Source organism: Pseudopipra pipra, chromosome 2, assembly GCF_036250125.1.
Source record: "Pseudopipra pipra isolate bDixPip1 chromosome 2, bDixPip1.hap1, whole genome shotgun sequence".
NCBI lineage: Eukaryota > Metazoa > Chordata > Aves > Passeriformes > Pipridae > Pseudopipra > Pseudopipra pipra.
In genome coordinates, this window is record NC_087550.1 from 29,495,309 (window position 1) to 29,515,949 (window position 20,641).

Genomic DNA, 20,641 nt, shown 5'->3' on the forward strand with positions numbered 1-20,641 from the left:
CCTAACTATTTAAAATTAAAACTAGTCTCAGGCCTCCAATAATGCTTGAATATTATTCTATAATGTCATAACGCTGGTTACAAATGGACTTCATTTACATCATATTCATTAGGACACTACAGTGTTGAACTCAATATTACCTTTCCTTTTTCTCCCAGCCAAAATATTGTCATGCTAAAACATTTATCTAATAGTTCTCCCCCACTGAGGTGCACATTTCCATAGGGACCCCAACAGTGCTGTACCATTTGCAGGGGAAGCTAAAAACTAATAGCTGGGATCTTTTCACAGTTTCTCAAGCTTCTACTGAAAAAAAAGTATTCTCCTGCTAATGTCATTGAAAACATAGTTTTTCCAGAATTTACTGTCTTGTTGGTTTCTTTTGGGGGGTTTTGGGGGGGTTTTTTTGTTGGTTTTTTTTTTACGGTTGGGGTGGAAGGGGTTGTTCGTTTGGGATTTTTTATTTGGTTTTGGTTTGTTGGTTGTTTTTGAATAGTCTTACTTTCACAGGATTGTACAGCAACTGTCACTGCACTTATGTCATTAGAGTCAAAATACAACAGAAATAAATATTGCTATTATGTCAAGAGACAAGCATTCCAGGGCCACCTACTGTCTCCCCTTGCTGTTATCCCCTGCGTCAGAAAATGGGGAATATCAGTGGGAGGACAACAAAAGAGAAAGAAATTTAACGTGTTTCCTTTTCTACACTGTCTGTAGTTAGCAATTTTATTCCCATTTAAGGGACAAACTGTCCACCCCTTTTAAACCTCAGAGATTAATTTTCAGTTATGTGTAGGGACAAAGTCTGTTCACATGATCTAACTGTCTGTCCAACAGGTTCAATTAGGCATTAAAGCTTTGTACTTCAAACTAAACAGTGCACTATAGTATTTATTCCAGTTTGGCATAAATAAGGATGGATTATTTTATGTAAACCCTTCTAAAATTGTTAGGTGCTTTACAGTACCAATAGCTTTGACAGCAGCAAGACCCAGAGAATGGACATGCTCCCTCTCTTTTAGTCTGATCTGAGCCTTTAGTAAAAGTGACCTGCATGGCTGCTGTACTACTGTCCTTATGTTCATTGATAAACACAAAAAATTGCTTTTACTCCACAGGAAAAAATACTAATTACTCCTACTATAAGATTAAATTAGACAAACAATTAATGCAGCAAAATATTCTTCAGGAGCAATAGTATCCATTATGGTAATAACAGAGTATTAGCGAAAAATTTGACTTTTGCTGCTACTGCTGGACCATCAAGTTTCCAGCCCAACTTTTCCTCTTGATGCCTAAAGATTTTTAGACATCACTCTTCTAGACTTATGTTTCAGTGAAAGGAAAATGCTCCAAACCTATAACAAAATTTACTTTGAAACTGAGTATTACATTACTGAATTTGTTAATTTGACTCCATTTATCTTAGATAACCTATAACTTCTGCTTATAAATATAATATTAATACATAGGTATTATTCCTATCAGAATTTTTTTAGTAGTTTAAAAGTAAGCACTTTAACAAATAAACCCCACTAAGGATTTTCTTGACTATGGTTAGCTTTTCCTTAGCTCTTATTGAAACACAGAACATCAGATTTAATAATCTTGCCACATATTCCCCCTAATAAAATGCATTTTATATTAAAATTAAGCATTGGTAAAAACTAACAAGATGTGTATTATGAATGTTTTACTGTATGTGGACTCATTAACCTTAGTTAAATTAATAGAACAACCCAAAATGTAGTCATGACCACTGACTCCTTGCAAAGTTATCTAATGAATTTTTTATCTTATTGCAGTCACTTCAAAATTTCCCTTTTAAGAGCCTGTAAAATTCTCATTTCCTGAGCAAAATTTCTTTTAAAAATTCATGTTTTGTAGAATTTCCATTTTATAACCAGTAAGATTTTCTAATACATTTGGTGAAAACAATTATTGTAATCCTTCTCTCTAATAACAGAGAAGTGAAATCTACCATAGAAAGACATATACCCTAATGTTTATATTTGGCAATAACCTTTCTTGACAATTTAGCTGCTATCTGTAGAAGCAAAAATCAATACTTTATTTCTTCTGCAGAGTGATACTGGCTACTTTGCAATCTCTGTATGTGTTTGCACATAAATATTCTTGAAGGCAAACTAAATCATTTAACATTTGTAGTTGTCCAGTCTCTTTGCAAGACATATTATGCACTTAGGATGAATTCAGTGTAAATCATCATCCTAGCCACACAATTAAATACTATAAGCTTCCTTAACCCTCAGCTCAGACTCCCCTAATCTCTAAAAGAAAGCAATGCCAGATGGCCATGAACAACTGCTGAGAATCAGAGGGACACAGAGAAATACCTGAAGCTCTTGGTAATATGGTGGAGAAACACCTTCTGTTTCAACTTACTGCTAGGCCCCACTTAGACAAATTTGGTTTGCACAACTCACATGTGATCCTTCCAGGTTAAATAATACACAGGTTACTAATTTTCCAAAGCTATATCTTGTAGTCTAATTTACAAACACTGAATTTTTGCTGGTCACAAGCAATATAAGACAACCCTTGACTGTAGCTATCACAGCAACAGTATGTTGGCTTCAAAATGCAGAGAGAATCCACTAACCACTGCACTTCTCTACCACCTTAAAACCTATACATGTGTATATATATCTATTAATATATATTAAAATAGGTAAAACATATTCTACATAAAATACCGTGTGCAATATATAATATTAATACATAACTCACATGTCTTCAGATACACAAGTTAGATGCAAGGCTGAAAGAGTAGCACAGCTCATTGGCCCATGAGGGACAGATTAGGTCCCAATCTCTTTCTCTGTGTCAAGAAGCAAAAAATGGAAAAAGGTTCCTCTTTTCCTATAGAAGAATATACTCCTTTGACCCAACACTAAGAATCATTTAAGACAATAGTGCCCAGCATTCTGGGATGCCAAAGGACACCTCCTGTTTTCATTTTCAGAGGAAGCATCTCACAACCATTTTACTATGACAGAACAACACTTCCTATGAGATAAGCTTTCTGCTTCTGCAGGCTCAGAACAATGCAGCTTTGTGGTAACCAAGCTGCTCTGCTGGATTGCCTATTGCAGCTGTACAGCTGCTGGACTGGCACGTGTTTAAAGACTCCTTGAAACACAGTTTTCCCACCTCTGTTTCCAGTTGCCTAAACCAGTTCCTGTATTTAAAAGAGATCAAAACAAAATGCTTCTTGCCTTTACCAGAAGATAACAGTGTGGAAGTGGTCTCCTCACCTCTGAAGACCAGGAGTCTCATTCTGCTTTAAATTACAGCTCAGAAAATTTCATATTTAAAAATGAGTCTTCTCTTTCTAAAAAGAAATCACCTTGCAGTACAAAAGATAGTCACTGCTCAAGAGCAGGCCACAACTTCATGTTTTTGGACCTGGGTTTCTTAACAGAAATTCAGAAGGAAGCAAAAGAATGGGCAAACCTGGGAATGGAAAAAAAAAGGTTAAGAAGAAAGACAGGACTGAAATAGCAGGGAGTGCTTCAGGGCAGAGTAGGAGCAAAGGGCACTGGCATGGGTGTGTGGGGAGTCCAGAGCTGGACCAGCAGGAGAGTACAGGACAGGAGTGAGAGATACTGCACATGCACAGCATCAGCAGGGAGCACGAGCAGAGCCAAACATTCAAAACCTGTCAGATAGGCATAGGTAGGTTCCAGGTATGAAGCCAGCTGTGGCAAACTACAGAACACCTGCCTGTAGTATGCTTCATTCTAGTTTGCATTTCCATGAGTAAAAGAAGATGATAATATTATTAATTTGAATTTCTCAAAACAATAAAACAGCCCAGTTAAACTGAAGTAAGAATACAGCAAGACTGGAAGGATGCATGGTAACATCATTCTGGCTTGCAAAATTGAGTATAAGCCAGCTACACTGAAGGGGCACTTTTGAACAATTTAAACCAGGACAGAGGATCAAATTTCTGTTGTAAACTACTTTGAAAAGTACCTGACATCTTGCATCTAGTATTTTTTTATAATCTCTCAGATTTACCACGCCAGGGTATCATTTTCATTCCGTATAGCACGGTTCATACAAAAAGCATTTTTAGAATATTGGATAGAGATATGGTGACAAAGTTCAATAACAGAAAGAAAAGTGATATAAGCTTCACAACAAAAGACATGGTGATGAGAGTGTGAAGGGGATTAAGAGGTAAGAGTAAGAACTGAAGAAGCACAGGACACTAGAGAACTGCTCCAGATGGTAGGCTAGTTTTAACCTACAAAGCAATGTGTTTGTATAAAAGTCCAGTGGGAGCTGAGCAGACAGAGATGAGCACACAGTTGAAGTCTGAAATACTTTTACGAGTTCAAGGAATGATAAAAATGGACTCTAAAGGTCTGATGCAGAGTCAAGAAAATTGCTGCTTGGGAAGAAGGTAAAATCAAAGAAAGATGTTGCATCTAAGGAGGTGAGGGGTGAAAGACACCTAAATGACTGATCATAGAGGACATGAGTAATGATAAGAAAAAAGCTTTTCCAAAACTAGTCACCACATACAGATATGAAAAAAAACACTTCCAAGGTGTCAAAATAATGCAGCATTGGGTCAAATAGCCAGTTTGATATAAATCTGGTATGTTTAAAATTATTTATTCCAAAAATAGTTAAGGCAACTTTCTAGTAGGGCTTGTGTACAGAAAAAGAAAAAAAAATTGTAAATCATAGGTGAACTTTGATCAGATATTCTTCAGTGATCAGTTCTATCTTTCTATTTCAGTAAGATGTCCACTAGTTCAGTAATTGTAGCATTCCAGGCTATTACTGATAAAAGCTCACTGTTGCGTGAGCGGTTCAACACTGTACCAAATCTCCCATTAACTCTTGCTCTTAAAGGTTATTTCAGTAAGTGGGTCAAGATAAAAACAGGACCTGCTAGTAAGATTCCTAATTTGAACAATGATATCTATACTATACACTAGAGGTAGCTATCTGAATCAGACTGCTAATGCCCCTTTTTCCAAAATAAATCCAGGGACAGTGTTTTTATTTATTTGTGAAGCTTACTGTATATTTCTGGATCACAACCATGAATGACTTTGTTCATGTGCCCAGGCTTTGTAACCATCAAGAAAGCATTGACTTTGCTTTCAAACTAAGCAAACAGTTTCATACTGGGTTATATTCATGCATACTCAGTATTTCAATTAGCCTGTGATTTCCTTAAAAATACTGTACTGAAGGATGCCTAGCTGCTAGATGATTTAACTTTTCCTCCCTCTCTTGTATATGACAATACTTTGCTCAAAGTAGCCATTAAGCTTTTAACTTGCTTGCTGAGGCATTCATTGTTACAACTCCTCATGCCTCTTGGCTGATGGAGGAAAACCAATTTTGATCCCTGAGAAGCAAGTGCAAGTCTCTAACTTCACACACCAATGTGTACAACTGCAGCTGAAACTGAATCCAGATTATTTCACCATTTGAGGCATTTCACGTTTATGCTGAGACCTTAAGAGGTTAGAACATACACAATTTACTGGTTTTAATTGGAGAAATGGAACAGAACTTCCTTCAAATGAAAAAGAAGTTTGTCAAATGAAGTTTACAAAAAGCAAATGAGATTTATGGTGACAATGAAAATGTACTTCAAAAATTAACCTGCAGCTTTTTGCAACACAAGACATTACAACAGAATGCCAAAATCCAGCCACTGCAGGATTTTAATGCTACGATTATTCTGCTCTTCCTTAAAGGGTAACAATTTTGCCCTTTCTTAGATAACCCAGTTCAAAACATATTAGAACAGCAAGTCTGAGTGATTAGAAGTCAAACTACAGTAACCAGGTAGCAATAAAGATATAGAAAGCATGTGCATTTTCCCAATAGACACAAGTTTAACACTGAAAATATTCCAAGCAGGTATGAGAGAGAGGGAGGGGAGGAGGGAACTTACTGTACTGCTTCAAAGATGCACCATGCACATAATGCAGCAGTACAGGATACACTAACAGATGAAGGCAACTGAAAAGGCAGTACTCACCCAAAATATTAAATTGAAAAGGAACATCATGTATTTCAAACAACACAGGCAGCCTCTTGCCATGTTGCACTTCTTAAATTCTAAAAGGAAAACAAAGGATAGATCCAGGTAAAAGACCACGTATTTGCTGCCTTTGGGTGCACTGTATTTGTCACTTTTTACGCCAGTTCCAGTCCCAACGCCGGTCCCGGTTCCGACCCCAGTGTGGCTCTGTGTGCGTGATCCAGTTGTACCATAGAAAGCTCCTGCAGTAAAACCTCGACCAAATTGCCTCCCTGAGGTAGAAGGTTTAGCAAAATCTGAGTCTTTGCTATCCAAAGATGGACTCCGGTGAATTGAAGAATCCTCACTACTTGACTTCTCCATGATCTCTCTTTTCACAGTTGTCAGATTTAATGTATAGCATCTCTCAGCATTAAATGCAGTGCCTTGCAAATGCCACAGTGCGATAAGAGCTGTCTGTGTTTTGCTTCTCTTTTTCTTCGTACATAAATCAGATAATCACTGCAGAATTTATTCACTGCATTCTTGCTGTCTTTATTTTTTATAGCAATGTAGGCTGTACTCTGTCTATCGGAAGCATGGATTTATACATTAATATCCCATGCAAGAGAAGACTCATGATTTATCTTGATTAATCAGTTATGCAGAACTTTGATTTTTATTCAAAAGAGCCATAAGCTCTTTCTCTGCACTCCTAGTCTACAGCCCTCTAATCTATAGGCAGCAGATGGTCCTTGCATCCATTTCCAAAAAGCTTCTGCAGTACACCTGGGAGACTCTCCTCGAGCCGGAGCACTTTCCTTGCTCTCAGCTTCCCTCTCTCTGCCTCTCTGACTCTCTCTCACACGCTGTCTTTTTTCTTTCCACCCATTCGCAGTGTCTCATTCAGTAACCAGCTACCAGAGTGCACTCTGTGTTTCACTGCTGTTGCCGTGAAATCATCGGCAACTGCAACCACTGGGCATTTCCCACAGAAATCCCTGACCTAACTATCGAGTAATAAATCCGCCCTCCTGCTCGCCCCTCCCCTCTGCTTTCCATCAGGCCAGTTAGCAGAAGCCTTCTCCTGCAGGGCACGCCTCCATGACATAATATCTTTAATAGGATTAGAATTACTCTTGACTATACAAGTGCACAACAGAAAATCTCTTTAAATGTCAAGTACTGTTTAGCTGTTTATGCACTAGAACTGTCAGGCAGTGATATTCTTTCAATGCAATATAATACAGGAAAAGTATGGATTAGATAGACAGGTGCTAACCTTTCCTTGCTCATTAAATTAACAGTAATTTACATTTTTTTTTCCTGGCTTATACAAATGCCATGGGACAAGGAACTGGAATAGGCTAGCACTCAGCATACGCTGAATAGGCACGTCTCAGTTATACATGCACATAATCACACCTTTACCTGTGATATAATTAACCATAACCAGAAAAGCAGAGCTGTTGCCTCCTACAGGGTCATCAATCAATTCTTAAAACTCCTGAAATGTAAAAGTATCTGAACCCGCAGCTATTTACACTCTATTTAACTAGTATATCAGAGATTATTCGTATGCACGGCAATAAGCCATCTTACATCACAAGTAGTCTGTGAACTAGAAACACTGACCCAAATGCCACATTTCTTTTCCACATAGTAGCACAACATGCCTGCTAGGACTCTGAAACAGAGAGGACATGTGTGCCTGTGCATATGCGTGTAAGTGCCTGGAGGAGAGGAAGAGAAATACTTCAGGTCACGCCTGGTGCTTCCAAATTTGTCATTTTGTCATAAGAGTAAAAGCAGTGCACTGATGGTGCAAAGTGCTATAGCAGATTTAAAATACAGGTTGTTCTTTTCTTTTTGTCTCTGAAGAAACCACATTAGGAGGCCACTATGAAAGAAATACAGCCACCAGGAAAAGCAAAATTCTGCACCATTTTCAACTGTCCCTTTCACATGCACATTAAAATGCACTGTCAATTATTGTATCAGGTATCTTTGAGAAAAGACAATATAACATTTATGCAATCTTAGACATCTATACCCAAAAGCCTCTTAAAATTCTATATTTTTTATGTAACAATATCAGAATCAACACCCTATAGCACTGCTATACCCTTCTTGATAGGCTTTTTCTGTGAAAATATCCCTCCACCATAAGTACTTCATGCCATGAAATACCCAGCATTTGTATGTGTAATATCATTCTCTCACCTATTCTGCTACAGAATAACATTTTAGCAACAGGCAGGCCCAAGCCTGTATCAACAGTGCTTATTACTTTGCTTTTCAAAAGTAATTTCAGAACTGCCTGCATCAAATGTGTCCATCAGAGAGACAACTGCAAGATGACTGCTCAGCACTGTGTATGATAGCAGAAACGGCTACGCACAAAACATCAAGATAAAAAAAAAATAATTAGCAGCAACCAAAGCAGAATGGGGCATTTCTATCCACGTCTGTGGTTCACATACAAACTTCAACGTGAGCAGTTGAAGAAGAATCAACTTTCCCAGAAAAAAAACATGGAAGTGATTTGTGGGTCAGGGCCAGGTACCTGCCTCAGACACAGCAGCCCGGCACATAACTCACATTCAAACACAAGCCTGAGTATGGATTTAGAAGTCTGAAAAAACTCTTCTGCTTGAAACTCACTTACTGAAAGTGTAAAGTTGTGCCACCGCAAACCTATGCTGCAGCAAACCACACTTTCAGTGGTTTTCACTTCTCACACAAAATTGAGCTCTCAGCCAAAAAATTATGAGAGTGCACAGGTATTTTAAAGCATTTTTTCCTGTTGCACCCTTCAGTTTGCCATAAAATTTATACTGACATAGACTAGCTACAGAAAAAAACTTGCTATTCACTTGTAAAAAATAATGCAATATAAATATTTGCCTTCCCATTGAAGCTATATGACAATAATAATTAATCTGCCCACCTCAAGGTTAAAAAATTAAAAGAATGTTTTGAAATACATAAAAAATCTCCACAAAGCCAATCCTAGTTCATAAATAGTGGAAACTTTCTATTGGTGGTTTAAAAAAGAAAAGAAAAAACAGGCAAAACAACTATACCTCCAACCTTATTTTTTTCCAGTTTTCATTTTTAGACCTTACTGAAGTTTTCTAGTTTTCTGTTTTTACCTTCAAATACTACAAAATATTAGTTTACTTTATCAGTACCTGTAATGTATCTTCCATTAAGAGATCTCCACAGCTGGTCTACAGCACAGTTTGTACTTCAGCATGAACAACCGAAGACACACGTAAAGTTAATAGCCAGCCTCAAAATGCAGGCCTGAGCAACAAGCACTAGGGAAAACACAGTTCCAGATCAGGCTCCCCTCCCGCTGCGTAGCAAGAAAACATATGACTCTCTTATGGTTATGCTGTTGCCACCAGGGACACTTTACAAGCTTCAGTAACTTTCCGCCACTTGAATTTGAAGCCATGGAGCAGCTTTACAGATAGACACCACTTCCTCCTGCTGGAACTCTTAACTCAGTGTTTAGGTAGCTCAGTTAATAAATCACCCAGAACTGCTTATTTGCTGAAAAAAATACATGGTGAAAAAGCTGTAACCTGTCTGTCCAGCTGTGTTTTGACCAACCACTGCACTTAACTCTAACTTTGATTGAGAATTCAGCGGCAGGTGTTGCTGCAGGCCACTCAAAAGCACCTTAGAGTGGTCCCACTCGACAGTGTAACCTCAGCACGAGGACAAACGCATTTTGCTTCACTACAAACCTTACCTCTGTTTAGTAATCAGGGCATGAAAAACATTCAAAAGCTCGCTCTGTACATCATTAATGTTTGATTACTGAATCACAGAATTTTGTTGTTGAGTGATGCCTCCACATCAAGAAAATAATTTCAGTCCCACACGTACATGCCTGGGACAAGGCAATAAACATCAGCCATCTAAATGGCTCTGTCAAGTATTAAAGGTAAAAATTTAGGTAGTTTTCAGATAACCAGGTATAAAAGTGGATGTCACAATAGGTGTGGCCAAAAAATGGAAAAGAGTATTAGTACTATGGCCAGAAAGGCATAGGCTGGTTCTCCTACTGAAAATGATTTACTTGGTTCCCTCCTGAGAACAGTCCACCACAGTCTTCAAAGTATAGATTCCAACAACTTCACTTTTCAGTGCAAGTCACAAAATATTTAACCTTTTTTCTCAGCCCTTAATTTAATCTCACCAGAACCTGAGTGTCAATTATACCCAGCTAGCTGTTTTGCACAACTGGCTTCTGGAAACATGCTGCAAAAGAGAGTTAAAGTTGACCAAGTTTATACACGTATTTATAACCATGTATTTATAGTAACATAATACAGATATAAAAAGTATATCAGCAATATATAAAAATTACATTTATTTTTCCCCTTTTAGAAGTTTTGAATCCATCTTACAATACATTCCCCTTAAATGATCTTGCTGACTCAGTGAGAGGGAGAGGAACTACAATAGGCAAGAACAGGAACAAATACTGAACACTGAGCAAAAATATCTTAAGCTTTTGTTATGTCTCCCATGATTCCTGAATATGAAATATGAAACTCCGTGAGTTTTTGAAAAGGAAAAACAAAAACTCCAGTCACCACAATACACAAGCCATTTTACAACTTATTACATATTTTACCTTGCAATTTCCATTAGGTAGGATAATGCTACTGCCACTGTTTTAATTATGGGGAACTCGAGGACCAAGACGCTTGTTGAGGATGAATAAGAAATGGCTGGCAGAGAAGCAAACTGAATTTCTGCCTCACATGTCCTCAGCTAGTACACTAACCACTGCACCGTTCCCAAATTAATTATTTTTAGAAATCATGAGTTTTAGTAACCCTGCCACATGACTTCAGAACACTACTGAGCCCTGCAGAGAGACATACAAATGCATACGCTACCAAGTGTTAGATAGATATAGTTCTTAAATTCATCCTTTTCTTTTGAATTATATTGACCAAGAATTCAATTGTACAAACCTTCCTCAGGGTACACTAGGTAGACGAAGAACCAAGAATGTTGAGTATAAACTCAGTGACTACAGCTTTCCAGTCACTACTACGAATCCTGGAAGGCCATGAGAAAATTATGGAACAAGAGTTGGAAAGAACAGCTTGTGGTTCTGGCATACAGTTACATACAGCTGAAACCTCAGAAAAAAAACAAAAACAAAAACAAAAACAAACACAAACAAACAAACCAAATACCCCCCACCAAACAAAAACCACTGATTTTGGAAAAAGTTTAAAGGGAAAAGAGTGTCCAAAAAGTAGAACTGAGATCAGGATCACATGAGAGACAAAACCATGGGGTTGTCAGGACTTCCATGCTCCTGGTTCCACCACAAAGAGACAGACACCAGTGAGCCAAAATACCTGGAGTTCCCAGGTCTACTAAGGCTACAGGATTTATAAGCAAATCCTGGATGCTCTGAGGGTTGTAAAACACATCCTAGGACCTTCCAAGCTCACAGTTTGCATCCTGTAAATCCAAAGCATTCTGCCGTCATGGGATTGAACAGAAACAAGGTAGGTTTCAAGGACAACTTTGTATGGTAGACAAGTTTTGAAATCTGCCTGTGTTTTTCAGAACCAAATATCCCAAGCCATATTTAACCTTTGACACAGTTTCATTTTCCAAGAAGAAAAGTATTCCATTAGAAACAGACGGAAGTACTGTAACTTCAGTTATCTGGGACAGGTAAATGTGCATACAGCATAAATTGGAAAGAAAACACAGATGGGTTCTTAGAGGCTGAGCTCCATGTTCTGGGTCTCCACCTAGCATTGGGACAGCTGAAGGAAAGGGAGGCCTGGCAGAGAGAGAGAGGAGTAAGACAGCCCTCCAGGATGCAGGAACCCTGTGAAGGAGCACACCTGAGGAGACACTGAGTTTGTGATCCATGGGGAGTTAATCTGTTCTTACAGATACAGGAATTGAGTGTCTAGCCATCTCAATTCAACACCCACCTTCATCAGTCCTGACCCGGAAAAATCATATTTCTTGAAATTGTTGCTAGAAAGGAAATGAATAATCTGTTTCCTCTGACACGATGATACTTGCATAACAGTTCATGGTTGCCTCTGACGAGTAATGTTCCTTGCCTCCCTGAGGCAAAGAGGTAAAAAAAGAGGGAAAATCTCTTTGAATGGACTAAATTAATACTTGCTAGTTTATCCTAACATACACTTATAAAAAGAGTTTATCCTTCCTACATGGAGTCCTCGCTGGACGGATGACCAAGAAAATAAGATCCTGTTGTAAGACTTTCTACTGTGCCAAACGTTCTATGTCATTTGGTCCCTGGGATTTCCACTAAAAATCATTTACTGTCAACAATGCGTATGTGGCTGAGACTTCTCATTTAGGATTTCACACTAGAGACAGAATAAGATCCTGTCTCAAAAATGTGCAAAGGAATTAGCTGTAAATCATGTCAGGAACCTTAACCCACTGTGATCAAATGCAGATGATGACTTGATATGCTAATGCACAGGAGATATGGGACATGAGGATTAAACTGCAATATGAGGTCTGAAAGCTAAGAAATTGTGATTATGTCACACCTTCACACCAGTTGGCCTTCAGGGGCCCTCAGACTGAGCCGAATGCTTGAGTTTCCAGAGCGACAGAAAAACAGAACAGAAAATAGAAATCCTGCTACCAACATTTAAGTTTTTAAATCAAAACATTTGCACTAATACAGAGATCTTTTCACTTCACAAACACCATCATGAAATATGCTAGATCTGAAAGAAGTACTCTAAATACTATGTCAGAATACAATTCATCATAGCTAGTTTCACCTCTAAGAACTGAAATCCAGAAAGTCTTTTTACTGTTTGTTTCTGAGAATTCCTGGAAATCAGAATCTTCTTGGGCTTGGCACTGTACATACGTAGAGCAAGTGAACCCATACAACAGACAGTACCGATATTAACAGCTGACTCTGAAAAAAAAATAACTATTGGACTTTTTTTTTCTCTTAAGTCCCAAAACTACCTTACCAACTCTTCCACTAGTAGGTGAGAAAAAGCAGAGAATATGAGGGGCAAGAGAACAGCACGTGCCCAAGTAGATAGTTGTCTCCTGCCGGGCAGCAGAGAATACCAGTCTGTTTATGACTTTTAGCATAAGAATCTATGCTTAATTGCAGGGTGTTTATCTCCACTTCTCTAACAATTAATACATTGTTTCATCTCCATCAACAGCTAATCCTTCTTAAATTCTGCTGAGAATTTAGCCTCAATATCTCAGGACTGTGAGTTCCATAGGTATGCATTATGTTATAAAAACCAGCATCTTCCTGTTATTCACTATCATTATTAAGCCTTCCAGCTCTGTCCTCTATCCTGGTATTCATCCTCATCCCATAATTCATCATTCTATAATCCTCTATTACATCTCATGTAATTTGTCCTTCATTAAACTAAACACTCATCTTTTCATCATCTCCTGTTATTGAAAACTCTCTAATTCCCTAATAAGTTCAGTTAACCGTCTTAGGGCTTCTTTCTGACTGAGCTATGTTTATACCATAATCATTCCCAATCTGCTGATAAAAAGATCTTCTTTTCAAAGGACACAAGAGTTAATATTCAAATTCAAAATTAATTTAATCAATTCTGTATCTATCAGCACCTTATCTTTATGAAAATGAGGTTACTCAGATTCAACAGACCTTTTTTCATCATCCCTAATCTGCTTTTCTATTTCAGATTCAAAATTTGGCTCTGAAATGTTCAACTTTTCAGAGCCTAACAGGAAAACCCTTGTAGTTTAAATTTGTATCTTACCTGTAGGAGGAAAGGGAGTTTTCTCACTACAACAGCATTAGTAATACTAATTTCTTGTAAAGTCATCAATAAGACCACCCTCAAGTCAGGAACTCCTTGTGAAGATACTAACACAACCAATCAAGCCTTGGCCATCAATGATGCAAATGAATGTGTGGTACAACTGCTGTCCCCTCCCAGTACACAAAAAAAATCATATGCAAGGAAGTGCTTTTTACTTCACATACAGAGAATATAAGATCAAGGGGCCAGAAAGCTGTCAACCCAAGGCAGGAAGGCAACAACATCATATCCCCAATACCGCCATGGGATGAAACATCACAAATCAGACCTCCAAAACCATGCTCCAAAAATTAAAGACCAAAAAAAGAAAGCAGAGGCGAGAGTGAGAAGGGTTCTTATTTAACATCTATTTTTTGCAGAGGTAAAGTACATGATCTGAGTGCTTCTCTTCCACTCCCACTTTAAATGACAGTTTAGACTTTTACTTCTTCTATATTGACTACAGATTAAAGAAAGCTAGCAAAGAGCCAAAGGTTTTTGCCTATCATGAGAGATGGCATCCCTTCTTCCTCTTGGATGGTGCACCAGGACTTCATTAATACAATAACTCTTCTCACTGTGTCCAATGTGTACCAGTCCTTTGGACAAAATCAGGTGGATTTTCTCTAACATCTGTTCCAAAGAGGCTGTCTTTCACCAGCAGTCTGCTGTTTTGAATTAACTGACAGCTGGTGTCTATGTATTAGCAGAACTATTAAACTTAAAAACCAACAAATTAAAAAAACCCTCATACGAATGGCTCCATGCAAAGAAAGGACCAAGAGAATGATGTAAGCATTCATTTTAAAAGGCAGCACACATCTCTGAAACCTGCTCAGTTATGCCATGAAGCAACATTTCTAAGCACATTCCTTTCACAATTGAGTGAATTCCTTCATTGCTAAAATATTCATTTTTTGGCACTTAAGCATAAACAGGTGTCATTCTATGAATGGGGACATTTAAAACCACTGTGTCAGGGCTGGCAGCGACCCAGATGTCTTCAATGGGCAGCAAACTTGCACCATTATTTTAGGCTCCTTCCCCACTAACTCATCACCTGCCCCAGCCTCCAATTTAAGATTCACTGTAAGTGGCAAAGCGAATGCCTTACTGAAGAGTCAGCCCTCAGAAGGATGTAAATTCTCAAAAAGCTGTTTACCAGAAACATTTCCAAGCAAAACCTGATCCCAGGTCCCACCTTCAGGTCAGAGACACAACTTTCATAAAGGAGTCAAACTGCCAAATAAATTAAGTACCTGCCCAGGGCCAGTAGCCTCACAGATGAAGGTTGTCAGCAGAGAGGGCTGAGTTCAAGTCACAGTACCATGTTCCCCTCTGCTGGGCCCTCAACATCACCCAGGGGCAGAAATGTCTAGAAACAAAGATGGGAACTAGTCTCTATAGCCATTTAGTCCCCAGCTCACTCCTGGCCCTCCCTGAGGTCTACCAACTGTGACAACAAGCTACATTACCTAACAATTCCCTGCACATACCTCCTTTTGTCTTTGAAGGTAGACATTCCTGAATTTGTGAGAAATAGTTTTTGAGTAATTCAAGGTAAATGGAATATACCTTAACTGCCATTAACAACACTTCTTAAGTTCTGATCAAACCACTGCAGGACAGCCACATTCCATCCTGCCCATTTGGGCTGGACTCATTTTTATGGCTTTCAACAAACTTCCTCAACTTCTTCTCAGAGCGAAGTCCACAGACTCCTTCCTGTCTTGAAGCTCTTTAGATTTACAAAAACAATCCCATCTGAGCATCTGCACCTGCCCTTGCAAAAAAGCTTCTCTGTTTCACAATAAAGCTTCTTCCATGTTGTGTAGTGAATGGTGGAATGTGGTGAACTTCAACATTTAAAATAGGATGCGCCTGTAACGTAACAGTCATGCAATTAATGCTTTTTGCTTTGCCAACAACAGAGTCAGATTTAAATCCCAAGAGGAGGCAGATATTTTAGCCACCTTACTCATCTCACAAGAACGAGGCTAAATGGTTCTCATCTATTCTGCATGAGACACAAGAAAGGGTGTAATAATGAAAACAAGGTAAACCTCTTACTATAATCCAGCAGGTTTATGTAACGGTGCTACTATTCATCAGCTTTGTGATCGGTGTCAGCTCTTATTACAAGGGTGTGAGAGATTTAAAATGACAAAGGAGGAAAGGAAAAGGGAAAAAATCAGAGTACAGTTTGATGTGACCCTGCCTGTCAAGCCACAAAAATCATGCAGCAGTTCAATTCTCTGACTTACAGTAGGAGCTACTTAACTTTTTAGAGTATATTACTTAATGAGCTCTTATAAAGGCAGAAGTATAATGACAAAACATAATTTTTATAACCTTATCTGCATTATGGAGGACTCATTTACACTTGGAGAGAATGCTGTGTGCTAGCTGCAATACCAGGCATTCAGAGCCTAATACGGGGTGCAAAGAATAGATGCAAGCATGTTTGACTCTTTCCCAAAAGCCAAGCCCACATTCACTTCAGTTTTGAAAAAGTTTAATTGTATCATCAGTGTCTCTCAGAGATGAGAAAACCAAGATAGATACCCTCGATCAGCAATCAGAAACTAAGAACCTTGCAAAAATTCCCCATAGAGGAATCATAAAGACAAAAAAAATAGTGTCTTTTGGAGGGGAAAACTATTTGTGTCCTTCAACCTACTCTGATCTACTTAGGTATGTCACAACTATGCAGTAGTTATAGTATGAAATATCAATTGGCCTTTAGAAGCAGCACTTCGTTAATTCATCACAGGCAGATATTTTCCATTTACAAATTAATTGGGATGCTGGCATTTTATTTCAGAAACAACCAACATGATGTTTCACGCTATGCTCTGCAGACTGGTTCAGAGGAATCTATCAAATACGTGGCCACAAATGCTCAGTCAATGGTGTGCATCCAGACGAGTTTTTAAACAACATGAATTAAACTAAAGGCTTAGAAAATGCAAAATCATGTAAGGGTAGACAGTGCTCCTTTTGGTCCAAATATGCCTTGTAGGAGTCAAATTCGATGTCCCTAGCAACAATATGTATATGATCTTTCTCTCTTTTCTCCTAAATATCCAAGTCTAGACCAACTTTAAACCTAAACTAATTTACTGAAAAGGCATTCCAGATTTCTTCCCTTCAAGAGAACAAGCTAAAGGTAAATCTACAATAATATAATTCATTGGTAATGTTTTGATTGTTTTTGTTGTTTTAACTCTATAATCCCAGTGTCTATAGAATAGATCCATGCAGGTTTGGACATCAATGCCCCTAACATGAAAGATACTTTGTTCCCTGGATTTTATCCAGCTAACAGGATCTCCTTCTGTGTTATTTTTCTCATATACTCATTTCTTATGTGCACTTTTCCCTTTTCTGCCAGACATCTGCCCAGAAGTCACAGAAAATTCTTTCAAGCCACCCGGATAATTTTCAGAAGAGTTTTACAAACTCATCATCTTATCCCATATTTGAAACCCAACTTTTCAAGAATGACCACGCCTCAGTCTTCTCCTCCCCCACCTTCTTCTGTGCTGATGGTTTTAATGCAGAACTCTCTTGTATAGTACTTAGTGTTTCTATTCTAATAGCATGGAAACTGTTATATTAAACATTTATCGGTAATGGTGTTACTTCCTTCTACTGCAAGCTGAAGCAAGATACAATCATGAAAAGATTCTGTATGTTTCTCTTTTCTTGAAGAAATACAGTACTCGAGTACACACAATTCCAACCAAAACCTGAGTGCGCGAACTGTAGTCTGAAATCCCGTGTTTCTTGTATTCCAAGGATTGCTACATTGTCAGCTCAGTTCCCTGCATTTTTTTTCTTTTTAAATCAACCTGAATGCTTTCTGCTCCATACACAAAAAACAAAGGTTCAGAAACTGTAATATGGTAAGTAACTGGGTCTAGGACCGAAAATAAAAGAGAAGAAAAGAACCCTTCTCACTCCCCAACAGGTGTACCACTGGAACTCTAGGTTTAAAGGAAACAAAAAACAATAAAAGTTTAATAAACAGAATCAGGAGTTATGGACCTCCAAACATACAAAGCGAACAGAGTTGATAAATTGCAAGGTGCAGTTTCTTTTTTACACGGAATCTTTTTCCAAACAGAATGATGCTTTGCACCTGTCCTGTAATTGGATGACAGGCTTATGTATTGTGCTGCAAATAAAAGACTAAGAAAATGTCTTGATCATTTCAAAGAAACCTTATTCCAGTTCAGTGCCTCCCAAAGAGTGCCTATCGCTGTTCCATAGCATTTTTAGCTCCGTTTATAAGGATGTCTCACTTTTGTCCCTACTTAATACATCTGCTGTGTTTATATAGTCTCCATCACATATCGATGATATCTAACTGAGTATAAAAATCTACATCTGTACGAAGGCATAGGCAGGAAAGGGGAGAGGGGAATAATGAATTCTTCTCTTTGTGTTGTTCCCTAACAAATTGTTCCCAGGCACCAGACCCTTCAAAATGTCTAGCACAGAGCTATCTTCATGCATTTTAAACATCCTTCATATTTAAGATACAGTTATTTTTATTTTAATATAAAGGACAAATGCTCAAAAGCCAAATAATCCAAAACAGATTTCTACACAGTGTCCAGCATTCTCAAGCAGTGAAAAAAAAAAAAACCCTCAGACTACTGGAGGCCTGACATGGTACACTGCTACAAAGTTCTGTCAACCAGATTCCCTCTCAGATTTCACAGGCTGGTCACCAGTAGCTCTTATGCACAATCTGTAAACCACATTTTTAAAGCAACCAGGGACTCTTCAAAATGAAAAGCCAGATACACATTGTTGACACATATTTCTCAGTACTGGGAAAACTTAAAGCATTGAGTTCTCTTATAGAAGAGAAAAGATACGTGCTTAGGGACAGGATTCCAAATTAAGATACCCTCAAGAGATGCTATACGCTGTTTTGAAATAAAACTTTCACCTCATAAAATGTTAATACGGGGCTTTAGGCAGACACTAAGTTCAGGACAGATGTGCTGCCTAACATGTAAAAGACTCTCACTTGCCAGAAGGCCAATAAATGTCTTTCAATAACTAAAAAGCAGTTATAGAAGATGGTGGTACACAAGTATGCATGTTGGCAGGACAAACAATAGAAATAAATTGCTCAGGGAAAAAGTTGTCCTGGATATTAATGAAAAAAAAAAATTCTGTGAAGAACAATTAAAAATTGGAGTAGCTTGCTAATAGAGATGGTATAATCTCCCTTCCTAGAAATATTCACTCAGCTTGACAGGAGCCTGGATAACCTGAACTGGGACCCTGCTTTCAATAGATGTTTGGACCATGTGCTCTCTGGCATCTCCCTCCAACCTAGACTTTGCTGTGATTCTAACATTTTCTTCCAATATCCAAAACTTGAGTCAGCTACTGGCACCAAAGATGGGTTGTGGAATTTCTTATCAAAGCATAATGTCTCCTTGAACTGCAGAAGACTGACACTGAACTCCTTGTAGTAGTAGTAGTGAAAAAGTGGCAAATTGAAATTGCTATCACACGGATGAGAAGGGAAAAAAAGATGTGTTTCTTATCATAGCTAGATTTTACAAATTAGTGCATCTTCATCCTATCAGTTATCTGCAGATCATAAAGCCTGTCTGATCTGTGTGACTTAATTTGGTAGTTATCCTTTCTAATCTGTTAACAAATGTTTTCTTTTAACAGAAGAGATTTCTTCTTTAACAGAAGAAATTACACAATGAATTCCAGTCTTTCCCATCACCATGTTCTGTTTTTTTTTTTCCTACTGGAGTGTGAATTACATACAGGAGTATATTTGTCACAATAAAGGACCTTCCTCAAGGAAAGGAATGTAATATATTTGCAAAAAACAGGGATTAGTAATTATTTAAAGGCAATCCATCTGCCCCTAGAGACGTACCAGCTACACAGATGAAGGGCTGGTTTAATCTCTTCAAGAGTAAATTTCTGAAAGATCCTAAATTAAAGTTACTTATAAAGAAGAAGAAAGCTTGATCCTTGAGCACAGAGATGCTGGAGTTTCTTTTGGTGTTGCCACTATGTCATGACAATGGAAAGCTATTTAAAGACTTTGATCTGACAAGCTGGCACAGTTTTAGATGCATCCATCTCCTTAACTGGGCATTAACAACATAAAATAATGTCACTCTAGACAGTCTAGAAAGTTAAGATACATCTTGTGTTGCAAGTTTCTCCCTACATCTTTCCTATCATACTGTTTTCTTCTGATAGCCCCACTGAAGAAGAAAGGAGAGTTCATGAAACTGCACAAAAACGATCAGTTGAGATGAGAAGAGGGAGAAGAAGGGAGAAAAATCCTTTTGCTCACTCAAACATCGTTCAGGGCATTTCAGGTGCTACTGTACTAAGAGTGAATAAAACTCTCTGGACAGGAGTCTGACTTTAGCAGCTGTTGATTCTTTAAGCGCTAAAAGATATATCAGATTATGTATACGAGCAATGTACTGTGGTCTGATTCTAAAGCTTTCCATCAAAATACTGAGTTAAGGACCAGTCTTTTGAAGGAAAAAGGCAAAATGTTGCTACATCTGGCCACATCCCCAAATAACTGCTGTATTGTTAGAGCCTTTAACAGTTACAGACAGTCTTGTCATGGGGCTGAGCCCACCTAGATATTTCATTCTGTATCAGACATACATGGTGCATTATTTCCCTTGGGATTTTGAAGGATTACTAGTCTCATTGTCTCTAACCTCTCTGTAATGAGCTGTTC

At 38.2% G+C, this 20,641-nt stretch overlaps 1 protein-coding gene across 4 annotated transcripts in view; it reads right to left on the bottom strand.

The window, feature by feature from the left end:
• TSPAN9 (tetraspanin 9) overlaps positions 1 to 20,641 on the bottom strand; it is a 175,971-nt gene that overhangs the window by 92,263 nt on the left and 63,067 nt on the right. For 3 of the 4 annotated variants that reach the window (XM_064644787.1, XM_064644789.1, XM_064644788.1), the window contains one exon: positions 6,044 to 6,123. In XM_064644787.1, the coding sequence (XP_064500857.1) occupies positions 6,044 to 6,106 (63 nt within the window). In that variant the 5' untranslated portion in view covers positions 6,107 to 6,123. Of the gene's footprint in view, positions 1 to 6,043; positions 7,027 to 20,641 lie in introns of those variants that run through there. The other variant, XM_064644785.1, reaches the window with a different exon arrangement.